This window comes from Crocodylus porosus, unplaced genomic scaffold (assembly GCF_001723895.1).
Source record: "Crocodylus porosus isolate Cpor-Errol unplaced genomic scaffold, CroPor_comp1, whole genome shotgun sequence".
Lineage (NCBI taxonomy): Eukaryota > Metazoa > Chordata > Crocodylia > Crocodylidae > Crocodylus > Crocodylus porosus.
In genome coordinates, this window is record NW_017728917.1 from 6514293 (window position 1) to 6533823 (window position 19531).

Here is a 19531-nt window from a genome sequence, read left to right on the forward strand (position 1 = left end):
CTGGCTGATTTAAGATAAACCAGAATCCCCCAGCATCCCAGCATGCTCTCCGGGCTGGGCGGGGCCCTCTGCTCCACAGCAGGGCTGGCCCCTCCCCTCTGCTCCCTGGCTGCAGCTCCAGAGACTGCGGGCTGCTTTCCCCCTCCCCCTCACCACTCCCCTCTGCCTTGCTGAGGAGGTGTCTGTGTATTAGCTAGCAGACCACATACTGGCTAGGGTCCCTGCTAAATCAACGGGTAGAATCAACAAGTAGGTGGTAATGTCATTCTGTTGAATTGGGTGATAAACACTGTTATCAATTCCTTACTGGGCAAATCACAGCATCCTGCCGAAGCCTGGCCATGCCCCTCTCAGCTCCATGCTGTGGAAGGAAGGAGGGATGCTCTAGCACCTCCAGCTTCCACCCTGAGCAACTGCAGGCATGTGCCTGCATTTCTGGGATACCTGTCCGGTTACAAAACTGATTTAGCCTAGCTAGGTTAGACTAACCTGCAAAGATTGAGTCAATGCAGGTGCAGGCTTTTTGAATGTCTGCCCCTAGCCTTAGAGAAGAAGCTGAAAGACCCCACGCTTTAACTGAAAAAGTATTCAGAATATTACAGAGTTGTCTTTAGGGAAAATGGTGTTCTGGTGCTGGTGCCAAAGCATATTTTGGCTTTCCACCCACAGAAGAAAATAAAACTTCATGATGGAAAATAAATTCTAGTTTAGAGTTAAATTTCAGCACTGCTTGACTATTTATTTGATCTCACTTGATGCTGCAGATCCTTGGCTGAAAACCCTGCTGCTAATGCTCATCTCGTGTGTTAATCCAAACTTGGCAGATTAACATCGTTTTACAGAATCAGTGTATGTATCTTTGGCTTTTGTTTCCTGGACAGAAAGGCTTTCATGCATATAAGGCAAAGCATTTCTGCCATGAAGTGTATAAGAAAGCAAATCAAATAAAAATGCTGTCACAAATATATACCCCTAATTGAACCATGACCTTATGTATCAAAGCCTCTCCAGTCCTATTCCACTCCCTTCAAAGTCTGCTCTCATCTACACTGGTGCAGTGTCTGAACTAAAGATTGTAAGTTTTTTGGCTGACATCTCTATCTATCTGCTCAATGAGGCACTTAACACATTGCCGGGTGTGGGACAAATAATTCAGAACAACATGTGTCTGTGCTGGTAGCTACCACTATGCATCTGTAGTATAAAAATGGAATGTTTTAACTGACAATGGAATACATTGTAGAATGAAGCTTTATATTAAAGTGAAAGTCAATAGACCCAGAAGACCACTTCCTCTGAGAAAGAAACCCAAGTCTAAATTGAAAATTTTGGTTGCAAAAATGTATGCTGTCATCTGATAGAATCAGGGTCAAACTTAGGCTCTCTGTATCCAGTGCAAAACTATTTAATGCCAATTGCACAAAATATGTTACCTCCACAAATACTGAAACTTGATTTGAAGGGGAGATAATATATATTCTGTGAAAGTGCCTGCGTGTAAATAGCAAACAGATAGACATTTAAAGGCTGGAACTCTGCTCTTGACTATTTTACATGAATCCTTAGACGCTCGTTACCATTTTTAGATTTTTTTATGTAGTGTAAGAGTGTACTCTCGGGGTTTATTCTCCTCACTCTACATGAGGAGTTTATATACTATGAACCTTCTTCCTTTCTCCGTAATACTTGACATTTAGGAAACAAAAATGCATTTTGACAACAAAAGGTAGAAAAATATGAGATAAGAAGTCCTAACGCCACTGAAGTCGATTAGAGTTGTGTCTTTGACATTAAAGAGTCTGAGGATTTCGCACCCAGGAAGTTTATTAACGGTACCTGCAAGACAAATAGTATATTTTGCCAGGGGAAAAGGCAAGAAATAATGTTGGAAGTGTGTACACTCTTTTAAGATAACCCTCAATCTCAACAATGCTTCAGAAAGTAAAATATGGGAGAAGAAACCATTTCATATATTGCATCACTGATAGGCAGAGTGATGAAGTAGCATCTGATGAAGTAGGTTGTTGCCTATGAGGCTCACACATCTATTAGCCAGTTAATATTAGGCCATGTTCAGACAAGCAGGGGCATGCACTTACAACGGCACAAATTTGTGCTACTACTCTGTGCCTCAGCGCATGCCCCTACACACGTGCTTTACTGCGAGACAAATTTGCCCACTATAGGCAGCCTATTCTTGCGCAGCTCCTCCTGGAGTGGTAGAGCAGCCAGGGCACAAATGGAGCAGTAGAGACATTCACTGGAGCATCTCACTGGAGGACTAAGCTTTCATTTGTTCTGGGACATGCTTTTGTAGCGTACTCTGCGCTGCTTTTTCTCCCGGTGCTTATTTTTGCTACCTGAAATCCCAGTAGCAAATTCTGCCCCCAAACGTGCGGCTTGTGCTCGTCTGGACACGGTCTTAGCATGAAGTCAGAAGGCAGGACAGGGTAGCACCTAACACAACTAGCTACTCTCAGTACCACTGATAGAAATGTCTAAATATTACCTCCCATTTCATAATCATTTCATTTGGTTGAGAAGCTTCAACTCGGATATTTTCTGGGTTCTTGTCTGGAGCTGTAAGAGCAAAGCCAGGAAGTTAGTTTGCGTAGTCAGCCTTTAATGAATCTTCTCTGTGTCCTCCCACCACTCCACCCACACACATCTCCCCATGTCCAACATCTTCATGAAACAAACAGATAAATACCAGAAGTGATGTGTTAATTCTCTGATGTGGATTTTGAGAATGAGTGTCTTTGATTAAGTCAAGTGTCTTTGATTAAATTACTTGACACAGCACAACTTCAGAATATTTCTATACTGATAGATAGGCACTTGCTTTAGTGAATGGTGAAGTCCTGAACCACAATAATTTCTGCCCTGGCCTTTAAGCCCTCCTGTAACTCAAGGGCAGAGCTGCACCTGGATCTGCTTACTTCTGGGTCCGCCCCATTTCCTGGTATTAGTTAGGGTTGACTGGCATGCCGCACACAGGAGGCTGTCAAGAAATCTACCACCAGTAAGACCACAATTTCTCTCTGGTTCCTTCTGAGTCCAGCATGGCCCTTAGTGAACAAACATGTTGTCTAGATGGTTTCACTCTATGGCAGCCTTCTTTCTTAGAGGTATCAGCTGATGCTAACCTGGGTCCTTTTGGATTTCAAAGCACCAGATGTTGGGGGATTATTCAGAAGAGACATTTCCCCCTATGGGGATGGAGAAACAGAAGGTGCATCATTAGCGTGAGTCAGAGCTGAAAAGCTGTGTAAGGAGCGGAGACGATATAAGGGGGAAAAAATAACCCTAGAGTTACAGAAAAGAAGAAAGCGAGGGCAATGCAAATACAATGCTGAACAGCTGGCCTATAAAATGACTTTCAGGAATCAGTCATTTAATGTTACAATGAGAAATGCACTGTGAATGGAAATCTGTGATGAGCTGAGTGCTGCTGGAAGGCTTACCATAAATCTTGCTAAAGATCCTATCCAACTCCTGCTTCTGTACGCAGGGCTATGCTGAACCTCAGTGCCCCAGCCAGAACTCCTGCAAGCATCATGCCTGACTCGTGTACACTGCTGTCGTGGCACGTGTGTCTGCTGCATTGCCACCTGTGGCAAAATGCCGTATTCCCTAACTTAGGGCTCCAGGTCTGCTGCCTGGTGTGGAGGGCTATCTATCAGACCTTTCTGTTGTTGGAAAATAGTCACTGCAAGTGCATCTGCTGAATTTGACTTCAATGAGAATTGTTCAGGGAATAAGATGCTCAGGATCTGTAAAAGTATAACAATCTAGTCCCAAACAACATTACCTGGGCTGAAAAAACAGCAAAAGCTGTCCTGGCATCTTGCATACCCTTATACAACAAGTCAGGGTAACTGTTATGCTAACAAATGAACACTCAGGATATTAGATGGCAGTATATACCAGCTGGAGGTGTCTCATAGCGTGCTGATGGCTCACTAGCCCGGCTTCTCCCAACAGCATTAACGGATATAACACGGAAGTGGTAATTTATAAAAGGGGCCAAGGATAAAACAGCGGTTGTGTCATTCCCCTGGATTCGGGTTAGTTCCTGCCACTTCCCAGGCTCCCACTGATTCTCTTCAAATTCTATAATAGACTCTGGAAGGGAAAACAACAAGAAAGAGAAATAGCCTGTATAAACCGAGTAGCAGGAAGGGAAGAAAACAAAGTAACAAGAAATGAACTTCAGCGGTACAACCAATCAAGTGTTTCTATAAGCCCTGGATGGTTATTCTAACTGACACAGCACGCCACATCTCTAAAAATAGCAAACCATGTTGGCCGAATCCTTCATACCATTAATAGGACTGTTACGACTGTCTCCAGCTATCCAGGATAATCTAATACTTCTGTCCTTTTTCTCTGAGAGTTGAAGGGCTGTAGGTGGGTCGGGAACATCTAAAAACAGAGGGAAGAGGAGAACAAAGATAAATTTATATTTTAAAGCACTGGGTATTGGCCTATCAGCCTCAAGTCAGTGGTCCAATTCCCTTTAACTTCGGTGGGAACAGAGCACCACGTTCTCTAAAGCCAACTCTGAACACCTTATCTGAAAAAGTATTCAGAATATTACAGTTTCTTCTCTAAGGCACGGAGCAGCCATTCAAAAAGCCTGCGCCTCCATCGACTCAATCTTTGCAGGTTAGTCTAACCTGGCTAAGTTAAATCAGCTTTGTAACCAGACAGAAAGCCCAGAAATGTCCACTGCTATTACTTTTAAAACTCTCACCTTTTTATACAAAGGCGAGATGAATCCTTTCACTTCGCCACCTTCTGATAAAGACTGTGTTCATTCTCAGGAGCATTAGCATCTACTCACATTATAGTATCTGCCATTATAGGGATTTTTTTTTTCTTTTTAAGTCCTAAGGTCTATTTAAATGTTAATAAATCTTGATATGGTTTGAACAGAAAGTCGTATTTGCTTCACTTGGTTTTGTTCTGTCCAAACCAGAGGTTAGGGAAAGAATCTGACCTCCTACAGAAAATCAATCCTCTGCTGGGATAAATGAGAACAGAGCATTCATTACCCTTGGCAGATTTCCATTCTAGCCCCACACTATGAAGGGACCAGAGAGCACATGCCTCGTCTTCCCAGTTTATTCTTTCTCCAGAAACCATGCCAAAAGCTAACAGGGCACTCAAATGCCAACGTGACAAGTATATGGCAAGGACTGGGCTAAAATGCTTATCTTTGGGCCCTAGATAAGATTATTTAAGCTCTAAGAAAAGGGACTCTGCCTTCAACCGCCTCCAATGCATCTATCAGAGTTGGTTTTCCAAGATGCATATCAAAGCATGTTACTGGATTTTATACCTGGGCTGACTGAAACTTAACCTCAAATAAACCATACAAGGAGGAGTAACCAGGGAGTTGGAAAGACAGCATGGGAGGAGAGACTTGTTTTTGCAGAATGACTTTTTTTTTCCCCAGGAAGTTTATAAAAGGCAGGAGAAAAAATCCAAGATGGGGATCAGCTTATGTCTTTGAAATGTCTTTCCTTTCCTATGCTGAATGCGTTTAACACGAGGCACAGTCACACAGAGGGATGGTTATCTTTGCCCTTTGTGGCTTGCTCTTTGTCAGAGTGCAATAGGGTGATATGGAACTAGCTTGGGAAATAAAATGTATATAGGCTGATATTAGCTCTCCTGATGATGATGGCCTAATAATACTAGCCCCCACTTCCTCATTTCATTTGTGTTGTGGTACAGTAGACATGAAGATAAAAAATAAAATCCATGCAGCTTCCAAACTGTGCCACAGTCCTGAGCGAAGCTTTTGGCAGGTTTATACAGTCCCAGGTAGCGCTGTATGGAGATAGCAAACTAGCTCTAAATGAGCTGCCTCCAGCACTGGAATCATTACAGCCATGAGGTTAATATATCCTGCTGAGAAGTGCAGGCAAATTATCCTGAGTAGAGCACGGTGCTAACACTTCTCTTGACCTCCTTCTCCTTCCCTGAGAAATCATCTACAATTGGCCAAACCTGTAAGTTCAAACTGCCAGCAAACAAGATTTGAAAATTGCATCCCTATAACACGTTAAAGTAATAAATAAATAAATAAATAAAAGCAGGAAACCAGTAAAATAGCTGATTTGTGCCTTAACACCTTCCTCTTGATATGAAAAAGATAAAAAAAATACCTTTTTGGTTTATACTACCTTTCTCCCCTGCTTGGAAAATACATTTGAAATGTCAAGCAAGCCAAATCCAGTCCCCCTGCGTTTTGCTAGATGCCCTCTTGTGGTGGCATGTGGGATTTTGGGGTTTTTTTGAGATTTCATATGATAAATGGAAAAGCAGAGGGTCTTTCTCTTAAACAAAGGTTAATACAATAAGCTCATTAATCATGAATAACAAAAAAAAGGTGTTAAGGACTGTCAGTACAAATTTGTTTTGCTCCCAATTCCTAAAATTGTGGTATCTTTCTATTAGTGGTGTTTAGTTACCTAGTTGCAAAATGGCTTCTCATAGGAGAAAACTACTGCAATTTCTGTTTTCAAAAACTACAGACCTCTTATATACCAGACCGAGAAAGTACAGGACACAAGATTGCCTCCCCGTCCTCCCCTTTTTTGTGCAAATCAGTTTTTAAAAGGAGATACAGCTCTTCATGAATTGTACATACGTAAAGAAACTGCAAGTCATGTTGTTAATTTACTTTTATTGAAAACTTGTATTTATTATTAAAGCACAAAATAACCACAAATCAGTCCAATCTGCAGGGTCCTAAATCCTGAGGCGCCTCTGGTAGAAAATAAATGGATGAAATTAAACTGAAAACAATAACTTGACGTTAAACGAATATTTTAAGGACCCTGTACCACGGTTGTCTTGCATAAATATGTAGGCTGGATACTGGGAATTGAGTGTCAGGACTTCAAGGAGGGTTGGGTAGGTGTAGCACAAGTTGAGAATAGGGTCAGGAGCAAACATGGTTAGAGCACTGGCTTGGGACTTGGATGACATGAGTTTAGGCTCCTGCTCTGGTGTAGACATCCCTTATGACCTTATGCAAGTCAGTCAGGTTCAGGTGCCTAACTCTAATTTTGATGCCTAACTGTGATTCCAAAAACTGGTGCAAATAAGAGGCAGAAGAATATGGGGACTAGCTCCTAGGCAAGAAAGCTTCATGGTAAGATCCAAATTAAATTCCCTGTTCTGTCTGAGTCAGGCCTGACTTCTCTAGGCATGGAGCTCTAAACAGTCTGCCTCTAGCCTAAGCAAAATAATTAACTAAACATAGTTTAACAGCTTCAAGGGTCAGAGTCTCCCCTCCTCCCCAATATGTAATAGTCCAGAGACCATGACACTTACCTGTATTATGGAAACCCAGGTTCAAGCCCTGTTCAGAATCAGGCAGCACTAAAACTTGAACCTAAGTCTTCCAAGTGCCTGTAGACGGGCAGGAGACCTGCTCCAATGTGCTGTAATTACAGCTCATCAGAGCAGCCTCAATTAATCGAGGCAACAGCAGAACTGTTTCACTATTACAAATAAAGCTTCTGGCCTGCAATAGCTACTACAAGAGATTACATTAATTAGCGTCTCATGTGGTCAGTGTCCCTGCGCTTCAAACTGGTGGTGGACGCTTTAACTCAAGTACATCAAACAAGCTTGCCTCGCTGCCATTTTGTATTCAGCATCCCATGATTCGTGAGATGCTGTGGGTGCTTTAATTAGAGCGGATCCTGAAAGCTGCTTTAATTCAAGCACCCACCTATCCCCCGCCACTGGAGTATATGTAAAGATGCTCCAACATCCCAGGTGTGTGCTTATGCTACCAGGATATTCTGGGAAGGGGCATGGGTCACTTACAGTCTCATATGTCCATGAAATGCAAGATGTTGAAAGATGTCGTTAATACCTATTAAGTATACTAGACAATGGACTTAGGAGCAGGACTTTACATAACTAAATGTCAGTTCCTTGAGGGGTTTTTTTCCTCTAGAAATCTAGTGTTCCCCAAAGTAACGAGAAGAGGTTCATACAATTTATTTCAAAATACAGGGTGGCTTTATCTATGTTAAATCTATCCAACTCCTAAGAAAGTTCCCAGTGGGCCATGCTTTACAGGCAACGCACAGTGGAGCGCTACATGGAGGCTATGGTGAAAGACTCCTCTGAGGCTGCAAGGCAACAGCGGGACTGTTTTGCTATTTCAAATAAAGGGTCTGGCCTGCTTTGGACACTATAAACAATTAGATTGCCTTCCTACAAGAGAAAATGGCTCCCTCCTGTTCACTGTGCTGAAAATATGTTATAGGTATCTTTTATTAAATACTCTGCCTGTGAGATCCTTGTTTCCACAAGTGCTGAGAAAGCATATCCTTAACTGGAGTTAATTGGACTTGCAGGAACTTAGAAAATCAGGCCACAGAGGTTCTATAAACTTAATGGGCAAGTTTTTTAAAGAAAGGCTGTATTAGTGTTTAGTTTATTGCAAACCAGGAAACAAATACTACTTACCAAGGACAATCAATTGGGATTCAGCTGTAACACGGTCTAGAGATGTACTAGCCACACAGGTATAAATACCTTGATCCTCCATTGTTACGCTTGATATGAACACTGTGTCCATGTCAGCAATTATCCTTCAGGACAAAATATGTATACGAATTAGAGAGGAGAGGAGAAAGAGAAAATGTCAAGGAACAGAATAATATAATACAGGAGTTCACACATCCATTACTGTCAGCCTCAAATCGTCCAGCAGGGTTAAGGGATTAGTCCTAGTCCTCCTTAAGTCATTGGCAAATTAATATTTGGAGCAAAATTCAGCCAGGCTTCACTTATCCATAAAACTCATATAAAACACACATGCTGCTTTTAGCATGTACAGTTTAAACTGAGGCTACCAAAGACCTCTATTCTTCTAACTTTTTGAGTGCTGGTATGAAGTGTCAGATTTTGCTCAACCCCTGGCACCCAAGTGTTGAATGGCTGGAATGAAATTCTGGTTTCATTCATGTCAGTGCCAAAATTTCCAATGACTTCATTTGGACCAGAATTTAACGCTCTGACGAAGTTTAAAAGGCAGAGTTTGATGTTTTGTTACGCCACATAGTCCCCTAATGAGCTGCACTGCTCCACAGCATAGCAACTGAATATGAACCTACCTGGAAATCATGGCTTTAAACTCCAAACATTTTTTATATATCCATGTATTGGAAAAACAATGCAGATTCAGTCACAACGAAGCATTTCACTGTTAGACGCTCAGATTTACTCTTCAAATTATTACATTTCATAAGGAAATAAAATTAACTATGCTATATACAACAGAAGGCAGAGTATAAAGACAAGAAGTTTCTGTTTCATTTGGTTTACCTCCCATCTTCTGTGCTATTGATTTGAAGCTCATCTCCGTCTTTTCTCCAGGATAATTTAAAGCTGTGTTTCAAGTGTGGGTCATATTCAGACAGACATTTCAATAACACTGAATGCGATTTCAGCACTTGTGGGTTCTTTGGAGTAACTGCAAGCTTTGTAGCATCTGAGGGATCACAGAAAGTTATTTCGATTGACAATACACAAGTGATTATGCTACATTTCCTTCGAACAAAACACAGAGAACAATTCTAGTAGCAACCTAGCGCATTCCCCTCCCCACACCTCCTGTATAGATGCGCCCGGTATGACTTGTATATAAAATATGCAACTGTGCAGTAGCAATGAGCTACTATGCAGTATCTTATTACCACTGTACAGTCGCATTGGTGGGCATTAACCAGGATGCCATGCTACTGCGCTGTATTAATGAGCTACTGTGCAGTAGGTTATTGCTACTGTGCCGTAGTGTCTGAAAAAAAAACGTGCCGCAATAGTACTGCGCTGTAACAACTGTGCAGTCCACCACTTGGGTGGACACGGGCACAGAGGAGATTTTTGTGTGTACTTGGATTTGTGCCAGAATATAGTTTACTATCTAATCATTTCCCTTTGAGTTCAGTCTGTGTCAAAAAGGATCATACCACCAATCTGGAGTTTATAGGAAAATGTCACAGGTGAAAATCCTAGTTAATGGTGTGTTATGAAACGAATGAGGGAGAGAAAAAATATGAATACAATTTATACGCCCAATTGCCATTTCAAATAGACTTTGGCAATGATCCAGGAAAAAAATTACAAGCTTATTAAAGTCAAGTGAGAAAAAAATATCACAATCAAGCTGGTTATTTTAAATGACAAATTTGAATGTGGAAGTAGTTGAATAAGTAAGAAAAGTCTACGGGGTGTATATTGCCATATACAGCAAAAAGCATCTTTATGAAAATATAAGTGCGTTTCCCTGTTTCTTCCCTCTCAATCATTTTGTAAGCAAAGAGGAGACTGGACAAGCACCTAGCTGGGGTCGTCTAACCCCAGCGCTCTCTCCTGCCCAGGACAGGGGGGTCGGACTCGATGACCTACTGAGGTCCCTTTCAACCCTAACATGTATGAATCTATGCCCAAATGACATGTAAAACACTAGAGCTTTTTTCTAACTACCAGCCCTGGAAACTCTGAGTGCCATTACGTCCTCAGTGACGCTCACTGACATATGGTCTCAATAGAATCTATCCAACTCCATCATTCATTTTAAGCCAAGAAAAGCATCCCCTAAATTAGAATGGGATGTGTATGTACTAGCAGTGTGCAAAGCGGGCCCTATTCGATTTAGATTCGGATTCAGCCCGAATCAGGGACAGTGATTCAATTCTTTGATTCAGATCACTGTCCCTGACTCGATTTGGCCAAATCCAAACCTGAAGATTCAATGCTGATTCAGAGAATCAGCGATTCAGACAGAGACACAGCTTTAAAAGCATTATTTACATACCTTGAGGTACCAGCATGGCTTGGGAATGCTGCGATGCTGGGGTGGGTGGAGCATCCCACAGGAGCACGGGGAGCTCCCCGCCATGTGCTCAGCAGCAAACCCAGAAGTGGATCAGAAGTACTTCCAGTCCACTTCTGGATCTGCCAGGGAGTGTGGTGGGCCCTCCCCTCCTCTGAGCTCCCCTGGTTCAGCAATCAGCTGCAGGGGGATCACAGGCAGCCTCCACAGGCCCAGGAGGTACCAGTCACCAAACGGGGGGGGTGGCGTGCAGAGTGGGGGGACCCTGTGCACTCTGCAGTGTCCCGGGAAGTGGATTGGGGAGTGTGCTAGGGAGCCCCCCGGGCTTCTGTGGGACACTCCGTGTGCCCCAGCAACACAATACTCGTTAGCCCCTGCTATCTAGAGGTATGTAGAAAAAACATTTAAAGCTGTTTCTACGTCTGAATCTTTCCCAGCCTCTCGGAGTTGATTCGAAGAGTTCCAATTCAATTTGAAGAGATTAAAGGGTACTCTGATTCGGTTAGGATTCAGAGATTTGGCCACTGAATCAGGCCAAATCTTCACCAAATCAAATCAGGGACTGAAGCTTCGCCCAGCCCTAGGAGGTGCCACTAATGTAAGAGCAAAAACTTTACAGGAATGCTGCCACTATGTAAAATCAATCCATCCACCAGGTGCCTGGGACACTGACAGAATGACCAAAAAAAAAAGTCTGACCATCCAAATTAATCAAGTAATGTGGATTGTTCCTTTCTAAATCCAATAAATTGAGTAGAACAATGCAAACAGCAAAATCCCAAAGCCTGGATCCCAGTCTAATCCCAATGGGTGGGGTAGGGGACTGTTAGGTGCCCATACATTCAATAAGAGGTTTGGTTCCTTGACAAAATAGAACGGGATGTGTAGATGGGGTAAAAAGAAGCCTAAAGAAGGTAAGGAAGGGGCTTCTGGATTTTTAAGCCTGGTAAAGCAAGGACTTCACTTTGAAACTGGAAAAAAGCAGTGAAGTCTCCAGTAATATTCTGTAACCTGGTTGGGATAAGCCAGCCTTGTTCCATGTGCTAAAGAATATAGAAGGAAGGTTGAACCTAAAAGTATTACCAGATAGGTTCCCCGAAGCACTAGTTAATTAAAAGTTGCAACAGGTCAGGAGCATACTTTTCTTCAGTGTCTCAGACTATGAAAAAAGAGTTCTGCATTTGCAATTCAGGTCCAGAGTAAGAGAAAATGTTGGTACTTCTGAATACAGTGTTGTCTGAAAGCCATGTGATAATTTTGGGAAGCAAAAGGTGTAAAACATGGTGTTTATAAACAGTACTCGCCAGGAAATAATTAATAAATCTAAAGCCTTGCCATGTATATAATATGTCTCCATTTATAAAACAAGATGTTACCTCTAATATCCAGATTGGCATTGACTGCACCTTTTCCAACAGAATTTGTCACCCAACAAGTATATAATCCAGAATCTTCTTTCATTGTTTCTTTTATCTCCAGACTGCCATTTTCATATACGGTATACCGTAGACCTTCAAGTGACTGTGTACTGTCTTCTCTCACCCTAACAATACAATTATGCTCATCAATTATTTTCAGGCATTCTGAAACTGGGCTTTCATACAGACAGAGGAATTCAGCGTTAACACTTATTTCAAGAGATTAACACCAGAGTGTCTGGATTCTATTTTCATTTCTTCCTCTGTGGCTTTTAAGTCATTTAATCACACCACCATTATCATCAAACCAATGGTTCCAAGTTTCAAAGCTAACTAAAGGTATACCTTTGGTGAGTGGGTCAGAAGCCATCAGGGAAATATAAACACTACCAAATGCCAGTAAGATGGTTAAAAAGCCATGATCATGGGCTAAAATGTGTGAAAGCAAGTTGTGCAAGCCAAGGCCTTGGAAAGAGGAACAAATACGTAGGCAATTGAGTAGGGTCGACCACGAAGTTGAGAACCAGAAGACTTAGAAAGAGTGAGTTGTGTTCAGGATACAAATATAGATGTGAGACCAGGAACTGTGTAGCTTTGGTGCAGAGGACGATGTTTTCGCATGAGTTGGTGATGAAGAAATATTTAAGTTTTAAGTTCATTTGTGTTTGAAGATTAAGGATTTTTAGGTATTGGTTCAGTGGGTAATGTTCTGCAATTGTTGGAACGCATTTTGGTGGGTTTTGTAGAGTGGCAATGGGTTTTGTAAGAGGCAAGTGAAGTGAATGTTTCTAGCATGATTAAATGGTTTTTATTACAAGGATCATATACAGGGGCAGATAGATGAATGCACATATATACATGGCACTTTTTTAGTTGAGAATTTTCTAGTATTATTGTTTGGGTGAGGGTTTGAGATGGTTTGCTCTTCAATGGGACATAACTGTCTTGCAGTTCAAATGCCATTTCAATAGATCTCTACCTGGAGAGACCACCTCTTTAAGGCAGTCAATATGTGTCTATCACTGGTGATGTTACTGAATCCTTCATGGGTTTTGGAAATCACGCAATCACTGACTGCACAGCATAGGAACATTGCTTGGTAAACGTGCTTCACAGCTCGGTGATCTTCTGTCCCAATTATACATTTGTACGAAGAAAGCAACTCATCCAGTGAGAATGGAAGCACCTGATACACTGGCTTATACAGCCAATAATCCCTCAGTTTACCAATCTAAGGGCTATTACAATACCTGCCTTGAGCAGATATTGGAAGGAAGGATTTAATCCTTCTTCAGCAGAATGTTTGGAGATTCACGAGGGAAAACTCGCAATGAATCCAGAAAACTGGCAGCATTTTATTCATTATTATATTTGACTCGATAACCATGACAACTAGCAGAAGTTTCAGTGTTTGTATTCTGAGATTAACATAGTTTGTTTATAAACAGCCATTTAAAAGTAGCAGCACACAAACCCAGTTATCAAAGGCTTACCATCTAATAACTGGAGGAGGTGAGGCAAAAACTTTACAGTGCAAGAACGCACTATAGCCCACAACTGTGGCATAGTCTTCACCCTCTGGGGTTAGCACTACTGGACTAACACCTGAAAAACAGAATACATATTAATAATATTGTGCACTGGACACTGAAGTTGGTAAGAAACATTTTTCAGAGCCTCCGACTCTAGTAATTGGGTGACTGCAAGACGGAGAAATTCTGCACACCAGGAATTCTTGCCACCTCTGGGCAAAGGTACCTGAGCAGCTGCAGCCCATAGAGGGTGATAATTGGAATCGGACATGAAGATTTCAAATATTTAATAACTAAATGGTTTGTTTATAACTATACTATTAAGAGCAAGGTCCAGGTTCCATACCTTTGGCTTTATTTTTTTTTTTATTCATGAAGTTACTACCAACCAATATAGCACAAGTGCTAGTTTAGATAAACAATGGTAACATGAGCAACCTTAGATCCCATCTACAAATTCTGACTCCAACAATTTACCCTGAAGGAGCTAGAAGTTAGTAATGCCCTTTTCATAAACACCTTCCTATTGTGAGAGTACTCACTGATAACATTCACGTTGGCAGTCGCCAGGATGGTACCATGCTTGTTTGTGGCTTCGCACTGATACACGGCACTGTCCTGAAGTTGTAGGTTGATAAGGCTGATCTCTCTGGGAAGGATTTGGCCCCTGTACGTCCTCCCTGAAAGGAAACCAAATATACCAGCAGGATAAGGAACCACTGTTATTACTACTGTTCCAGCAGTTCCCTTTCAAATGCAAGCACAAGGAGTGTGTTATGTCCTCAGCGTTAGGCTAACAGTTGACCTGACAGCCAGAAAACTGTCCTGGTAGACTAAACATGGGGTTGTGGCTACTCTGATTACCAGCAGAATTTTTTAGAGCCCTTCATAAATATTTTACTTTTGATGGTAGCTACACAGTTATATTTTGAAATATCTCTTCCAGGTATTTAGTGCCTGAGAAGGAACTGGGAAGGGGCCTCATGCTTCAGCCATATTCTGGATGTCTTTATGACCACCAGTCCAGATTCAGAAAAGTAGGATGATAAACCTCGGAGGCCACCTAGTGCCACTAGAGTTGGATCCATATTCCTTAAAATGCAAACATTATATTGACCGGCTGCAGTCAGTAAATTGAGAGAACTACTGCACAAGTCGTCTCCAAATTGTTGCTAATTTTATTTCCTTTGTTACCACTATGAAGTGTTACCTTTGACCAAAACGATCTTCACAACACGGTTGGATCAATGAGCCACTTTTGGCTGGGGGCACGGCACATGTGGAGCCTGGTAAAACGATATCTTGTCCTCTGCACTTACCATCAATGGGCATCCCATTAAGTTTCCACTTTATGGTTGGTTCAGGGTTGCCAATAGCTTGACAAAACAATACGAGATTTGACCCAACGCTGTAAACATTGCTGGCAGGCTTCTTTACCCACTGAGGAGGTTCTGTTAAGGAGAGAAATAACATTTCAGCAGACCTTACAACAAAGAGAAGTAGCAATGCACTCAAAACTGCTAAAACTATCATCTCCCAGCAGATGGCAAACTCTGTCAACTTTTACTGAAGAAGAGTTTCTCTTAAAGAATACTGTATTAGTATGCAGTCATGTTTTATTTTGGCTCATGCGCTGATTATGCTGGAGTTAAAAAATCGAGAAACCTTCCTCTGTTCAGACTAGAACTGCCAAAATTGAATGTGAATGGGTGAAATGGGCACAATATATTTTGGGTGTAAATGTCCACCTGTAAGTGATTGGCGACAGGCAGGTTGGTGAAAATGGCTAGGTTGGATGTATGTGTTTTTTTCCCCATAAAGCCCTTCAAATGTGGGGTTGCTAACTCTGGAATGATATTTGGATATGTCAGAACAGCAACTGAAATGCAAAGTGTCCACTGAAACCAAATCCTCCCACTTGAATGGAAGCATGTGGCTTTCACTGACCTCGATGGGAGCTATGCACTGCTTCCAGGGACGGCCTGGCTGCAATGACAGTATTTTCGTGACTTCAACAGCTTGAGTTTAGGGATTGTGCCTATGCCTGCTACTCTGTGTGGTCTGGATGGATCCCTGTGCTTTCTCACATTCTGCACATACTAACTACATCCATTGTAATCCCTAGGGCCTCCCTGGATTGTCTTTGGGTCAATGAGAGCTCTAATGACTTCAGTGGGCTTGGACCAGTCTCTAATGGGCAGAGAGCAGTCATCACTCGAAAGTCAACAGTTGTACAAAGTTGTCCACATGGTGGAGCTGTGATCTATTACCAAATTTCCCTCTTATTAGATCAGGAACTAAATGCTACGTTCTAGCAGCAGGGTAACCGTTATTTTAGAAAAAAAGAAAAACAACCAATGTGTTTCTAATAGCAAGCACTGTGTGTTAGTTAAATACTATATGTACTTCAACCAAAAATACAAACTGTAAGTGAGGGAGCTAACTCAGACATTTTTTACGCTGCAGAAGGAGTTTGTATGAACTCTCGTGAAACCTTTCTGATGTCTACAAAAGAAAGAACTCAAAGCCCTCTCACTGAAGCTATATGAAACATGGCTTTAAAAAATAATCTATATTCCTCTTTTCCCTTACTCCACTGTATGGTAAGAAAATGGTTGGTCTGAACGAAGGGACCAGGAACTTCTATATTTATGCTTACTTCTGATACTAATCCCATCTGAGGCCTTGGTTGAGTTCCTTGACTTCTCTGTCCTAGTTTTCTGATCTGAAAAGATGAATTAATGAATCCAAACTATAAGGATTAATTAGTCAATGTTTATATAATACACTGCAGGTCAGCAGGACGGTTGATTATTAATATATCTTGAGATATGTTTGATATGACATATTAGAACCAAAAATCATTGCCTTTACATATATGCACTATTAATGACTATGGATAGGTGGTATGATTCAGTGAGAGATTCTATAAAAGTTCATGGTTTTCTACAGTACAGAATTCATTTAGGATGTCCTACAATGGTGCTTCTCAATCTTTTCAGACTCAAAGTCCCTCTTGTTATACTTGGCGCGCCCTCTCAGAAATGACCAGCTCTATGGGATTTGCTGACAGAAAAATAATAAGCAATTCTTCTGTGGCAAAGGGCTCATAAAAATTAAATAGGTCATAATGTTTTGGATATTATAGTTTCCTATTTGAAATCATCAGGTTTATCTTGTGAATCATGTTTGTACACCTAACGGTACAAACATTGTATGGGCACTCGGTGGCCACCCTTACAAGGATCTCAGGAGGCTCTAAGCTGCCACATCACCTGGTTGAGAATCGCTGCTCTGCAATGCTACAGGTAAAAGGACAGACATAAAATCCAACTTCAAATGTATCTAAAATATATATTCTGTTCACACTGTATTCCAACGGATCCAGGCTCTTCTACTGCCTTCATCACCATACCATCTAGTAGTGCATTATAAATAACATGCCTAACATATGTCGCATGACTTTTCCTCTCATCCTAGAATGCACATGGAACAACAGGTGAGCAGGTTTTGTGACCATCCTTGGCTCTTGTACAAATTCAGTCCATAAAATGGGTCTAGCTCCTATGAAAGCTTTGTCTCCTATCTAAACAACTTATGTGTTTTTACTAGAAAGTTTGGCTGCACCTAAGGAGCACTACTGTCAACCACAGTGCTCATGATGGAGCTATAGGTATCCCTTTAGTTATGCTGGAGCTAAGAAAGGATCAAAAAAGAAAGGATCAAGACTACAATGAAAGTATAGTGTCATCAGATAACCAAAGTACAGTTCAGGATCACTATCCATGGAGAAGCTGCAGGTGGCTTAAATAAACTGAATACATGGTGCTAGTTTCTCCTTATACCCAGTTGCTAAACTGCTTTAAAATCAGAGCTAAAAATTCCTAGTCTACCTGCTTTTCTAATGCTGCTTTTCCAAATAAGAAATGATTGTAGTTGCCTCAGGAAATTATGTAACTGTGATTTCCTCCAAGTACTAAACTGCAGCCCCTGCCCGCAAAAAGCCTGAGAAATGCTTCTGTGGAAAGAAGAGGTGAATTGGAGATAGCAAGGAAATAGGAACCTACACCAAGTGCTTCTACAAAATCCAAAAGTCATCTCTTCACACGAGCAAAATTGGTAACTGTGGACACAAGAGGCACTTCAGTCAAGTCTGGGACCCCATTATATTGCGGATTGTGTTGGGCAAAACATTTAGAGGTTATACAATTGTTAAATAATAATTAGAAACCCCTGAAATCCTGGGCCTTTTTTAAAAAAGGACTTTCCCTACCAGTATTTCTGTGCCTACTTCACTGTTCCCAGCTAACCTCTTCTCAGGGAGAGATTAAAATGTTCAAGCAATCAAGCAATTTTCTGGCTGAACATTTTTCTGGTACTATGTTTGTCAATAATTGTCTGAATCCTTGCCCTCAGTGCATTGTAGGATAAATAAGCAGGCTGTATGCAAATACTGGCACCTGGGAATGCTGTTAAGACAAGTAAGGTTTGGTTTTCTCATGCTCAAATATCAGGAAAAAAAATGATAGGTATAAGACAGGAGAAATGATAACTTGGTTCTGATCTATGAACTAGCAATAGGAAAGAGAATGGGTGGAGCAGCAGAGGTAGTGAATAAAAGAGATAGTCCTTCTACTTTACATGTTAATTTTATCTTCCTGTGTACACCCTTAAAAAAGAGATTATCAGGTCCTCAGGTGCTACCTATCAGCAAACTCCAGTGAAATCAACTGAAGTTAACAAAGCTACCTTCATTTACCCCAGGTAAGTATCTGCCCTGAATGTGTATGTAGAGGATGAGAATGAACATGTTCTCATAATTAAATTGCTAGGCTGTGCTGTAGATGATTACACGGTCAGGTGGGTGGCAAATTAGCTTAGGGGTCACACCCAGAGAGTGGTGGTAGACAGGTCGGTATCGATCTGCAAGGACGTGGGCAGTGAGGTCCTGCAAGGCTTGGTCCTTGGACCAATGCAATTCAATGTCTTCATCAGTGACTTGGAGGAGGGCATGGAGAGCACCCTGCCCAAGTTTGCAGATGATTCCAAATTATGGGGCAAAGTTAACACACCAGAGGGTAGGGAATGGATCCAGGTGGATCTGGTCAGGTTGGAAAAATGGGCAGAACTAAATAGGATGCAGTTCAACGAAGACAAGCACAAAGTGCTGTACTTGGGCAAAAAGAACCACTGACTCACTTACAGGCTGGGGGTGACGTTCTCAGCAGCACAGCAGTGGAAAGGGATCTTGGAGTCATAGCTGACTTCAAGATGAACACAAGTCATCAGTGTGACAAAGTGATCAACAAGGCTAACCGCACTTTATCATGCATTAGCAGATGCATGATGAACAGGTCCAGGGAGGTGGTCCTTCCCTTCTACGTGACACTGGTCAGGCCGCAGTTGGAGTACTGTGTCCAGTTCTGGGCACCGCACTTCAAGAGGGATGTGGATAGCCTTGAGAGGGTCCAGAGGAGGCCACTTGTATGGTCAGAGGCCTGCAGGCAAGGCCCTACGAGGAGAGACTGAGGGACCTAGATCTCTTCAGCCTTTGCAAGAGAAGGAGGAGAGGTGATCTTGTGGCTGCCTATAAATACACCAAGGGAGGGCAGCAGGGAATAGGAGATGCTCTGTTTACTAGGGCACCCCCCTGGAGTAATTAGGAACAATGGCCACAAATTGACAGAGAGCAGATTTAGGTTGGACAT

General features: G+C 41.8%; 1 protein-coding gene across 10 annotated transcripts in view; it reads right to left on the bottom strand.

Moving 5' to 3' along the window:
* The window catches only part of CHL1 (cell adhesion molecule L1 like), a 152002-nt gene that overhangs the window by 25756 nt on the left and 106715 nt on the right, over positions 1-19531 (bottom strand). For 7 of the 10 annotated variants that reach the window (XM_019536623.1, XM_019536627.1, XM_019536622.1 and 4 more), the window contains 10 exons: positions 16483-16548; positions 15143-15274; positions 14366-14503; positions 13785-13896; positions 12250-12416; positions 9364-9529; positions 8503-8627; positions 4324-4425; positions 3928-4125; positions 2510-2580 (listed from right to left, as the gene is read on the bottom strand). In XM_019536623.1, coding sequence (XP_019392168.1) covers positions 2510-2580; positions 3928-4125; positions 4324-4425; positions 8503-8627; positions 9364-9529; positions 12250-12416; positions 13785-13896; positions 14366-14503; positions 15143-15274; positions 16483-16548 — 1277 coding nt within the window. The remainder of the gene's footprint in view (positions 1-2509; positions 2581-3927; positions 4126-4323; positions 4426-8502; positions 8628-9363; positions 9530-12249; positions 12417-13784; positions 13897-14365; positions 14504-15142; positions 15275-16482; positions 16549-19531) is intronic. The other 3 variants (XM_019536625.1, XM_019536631.1, XM_019536624.1) reach the window with 1 other exon arrangement.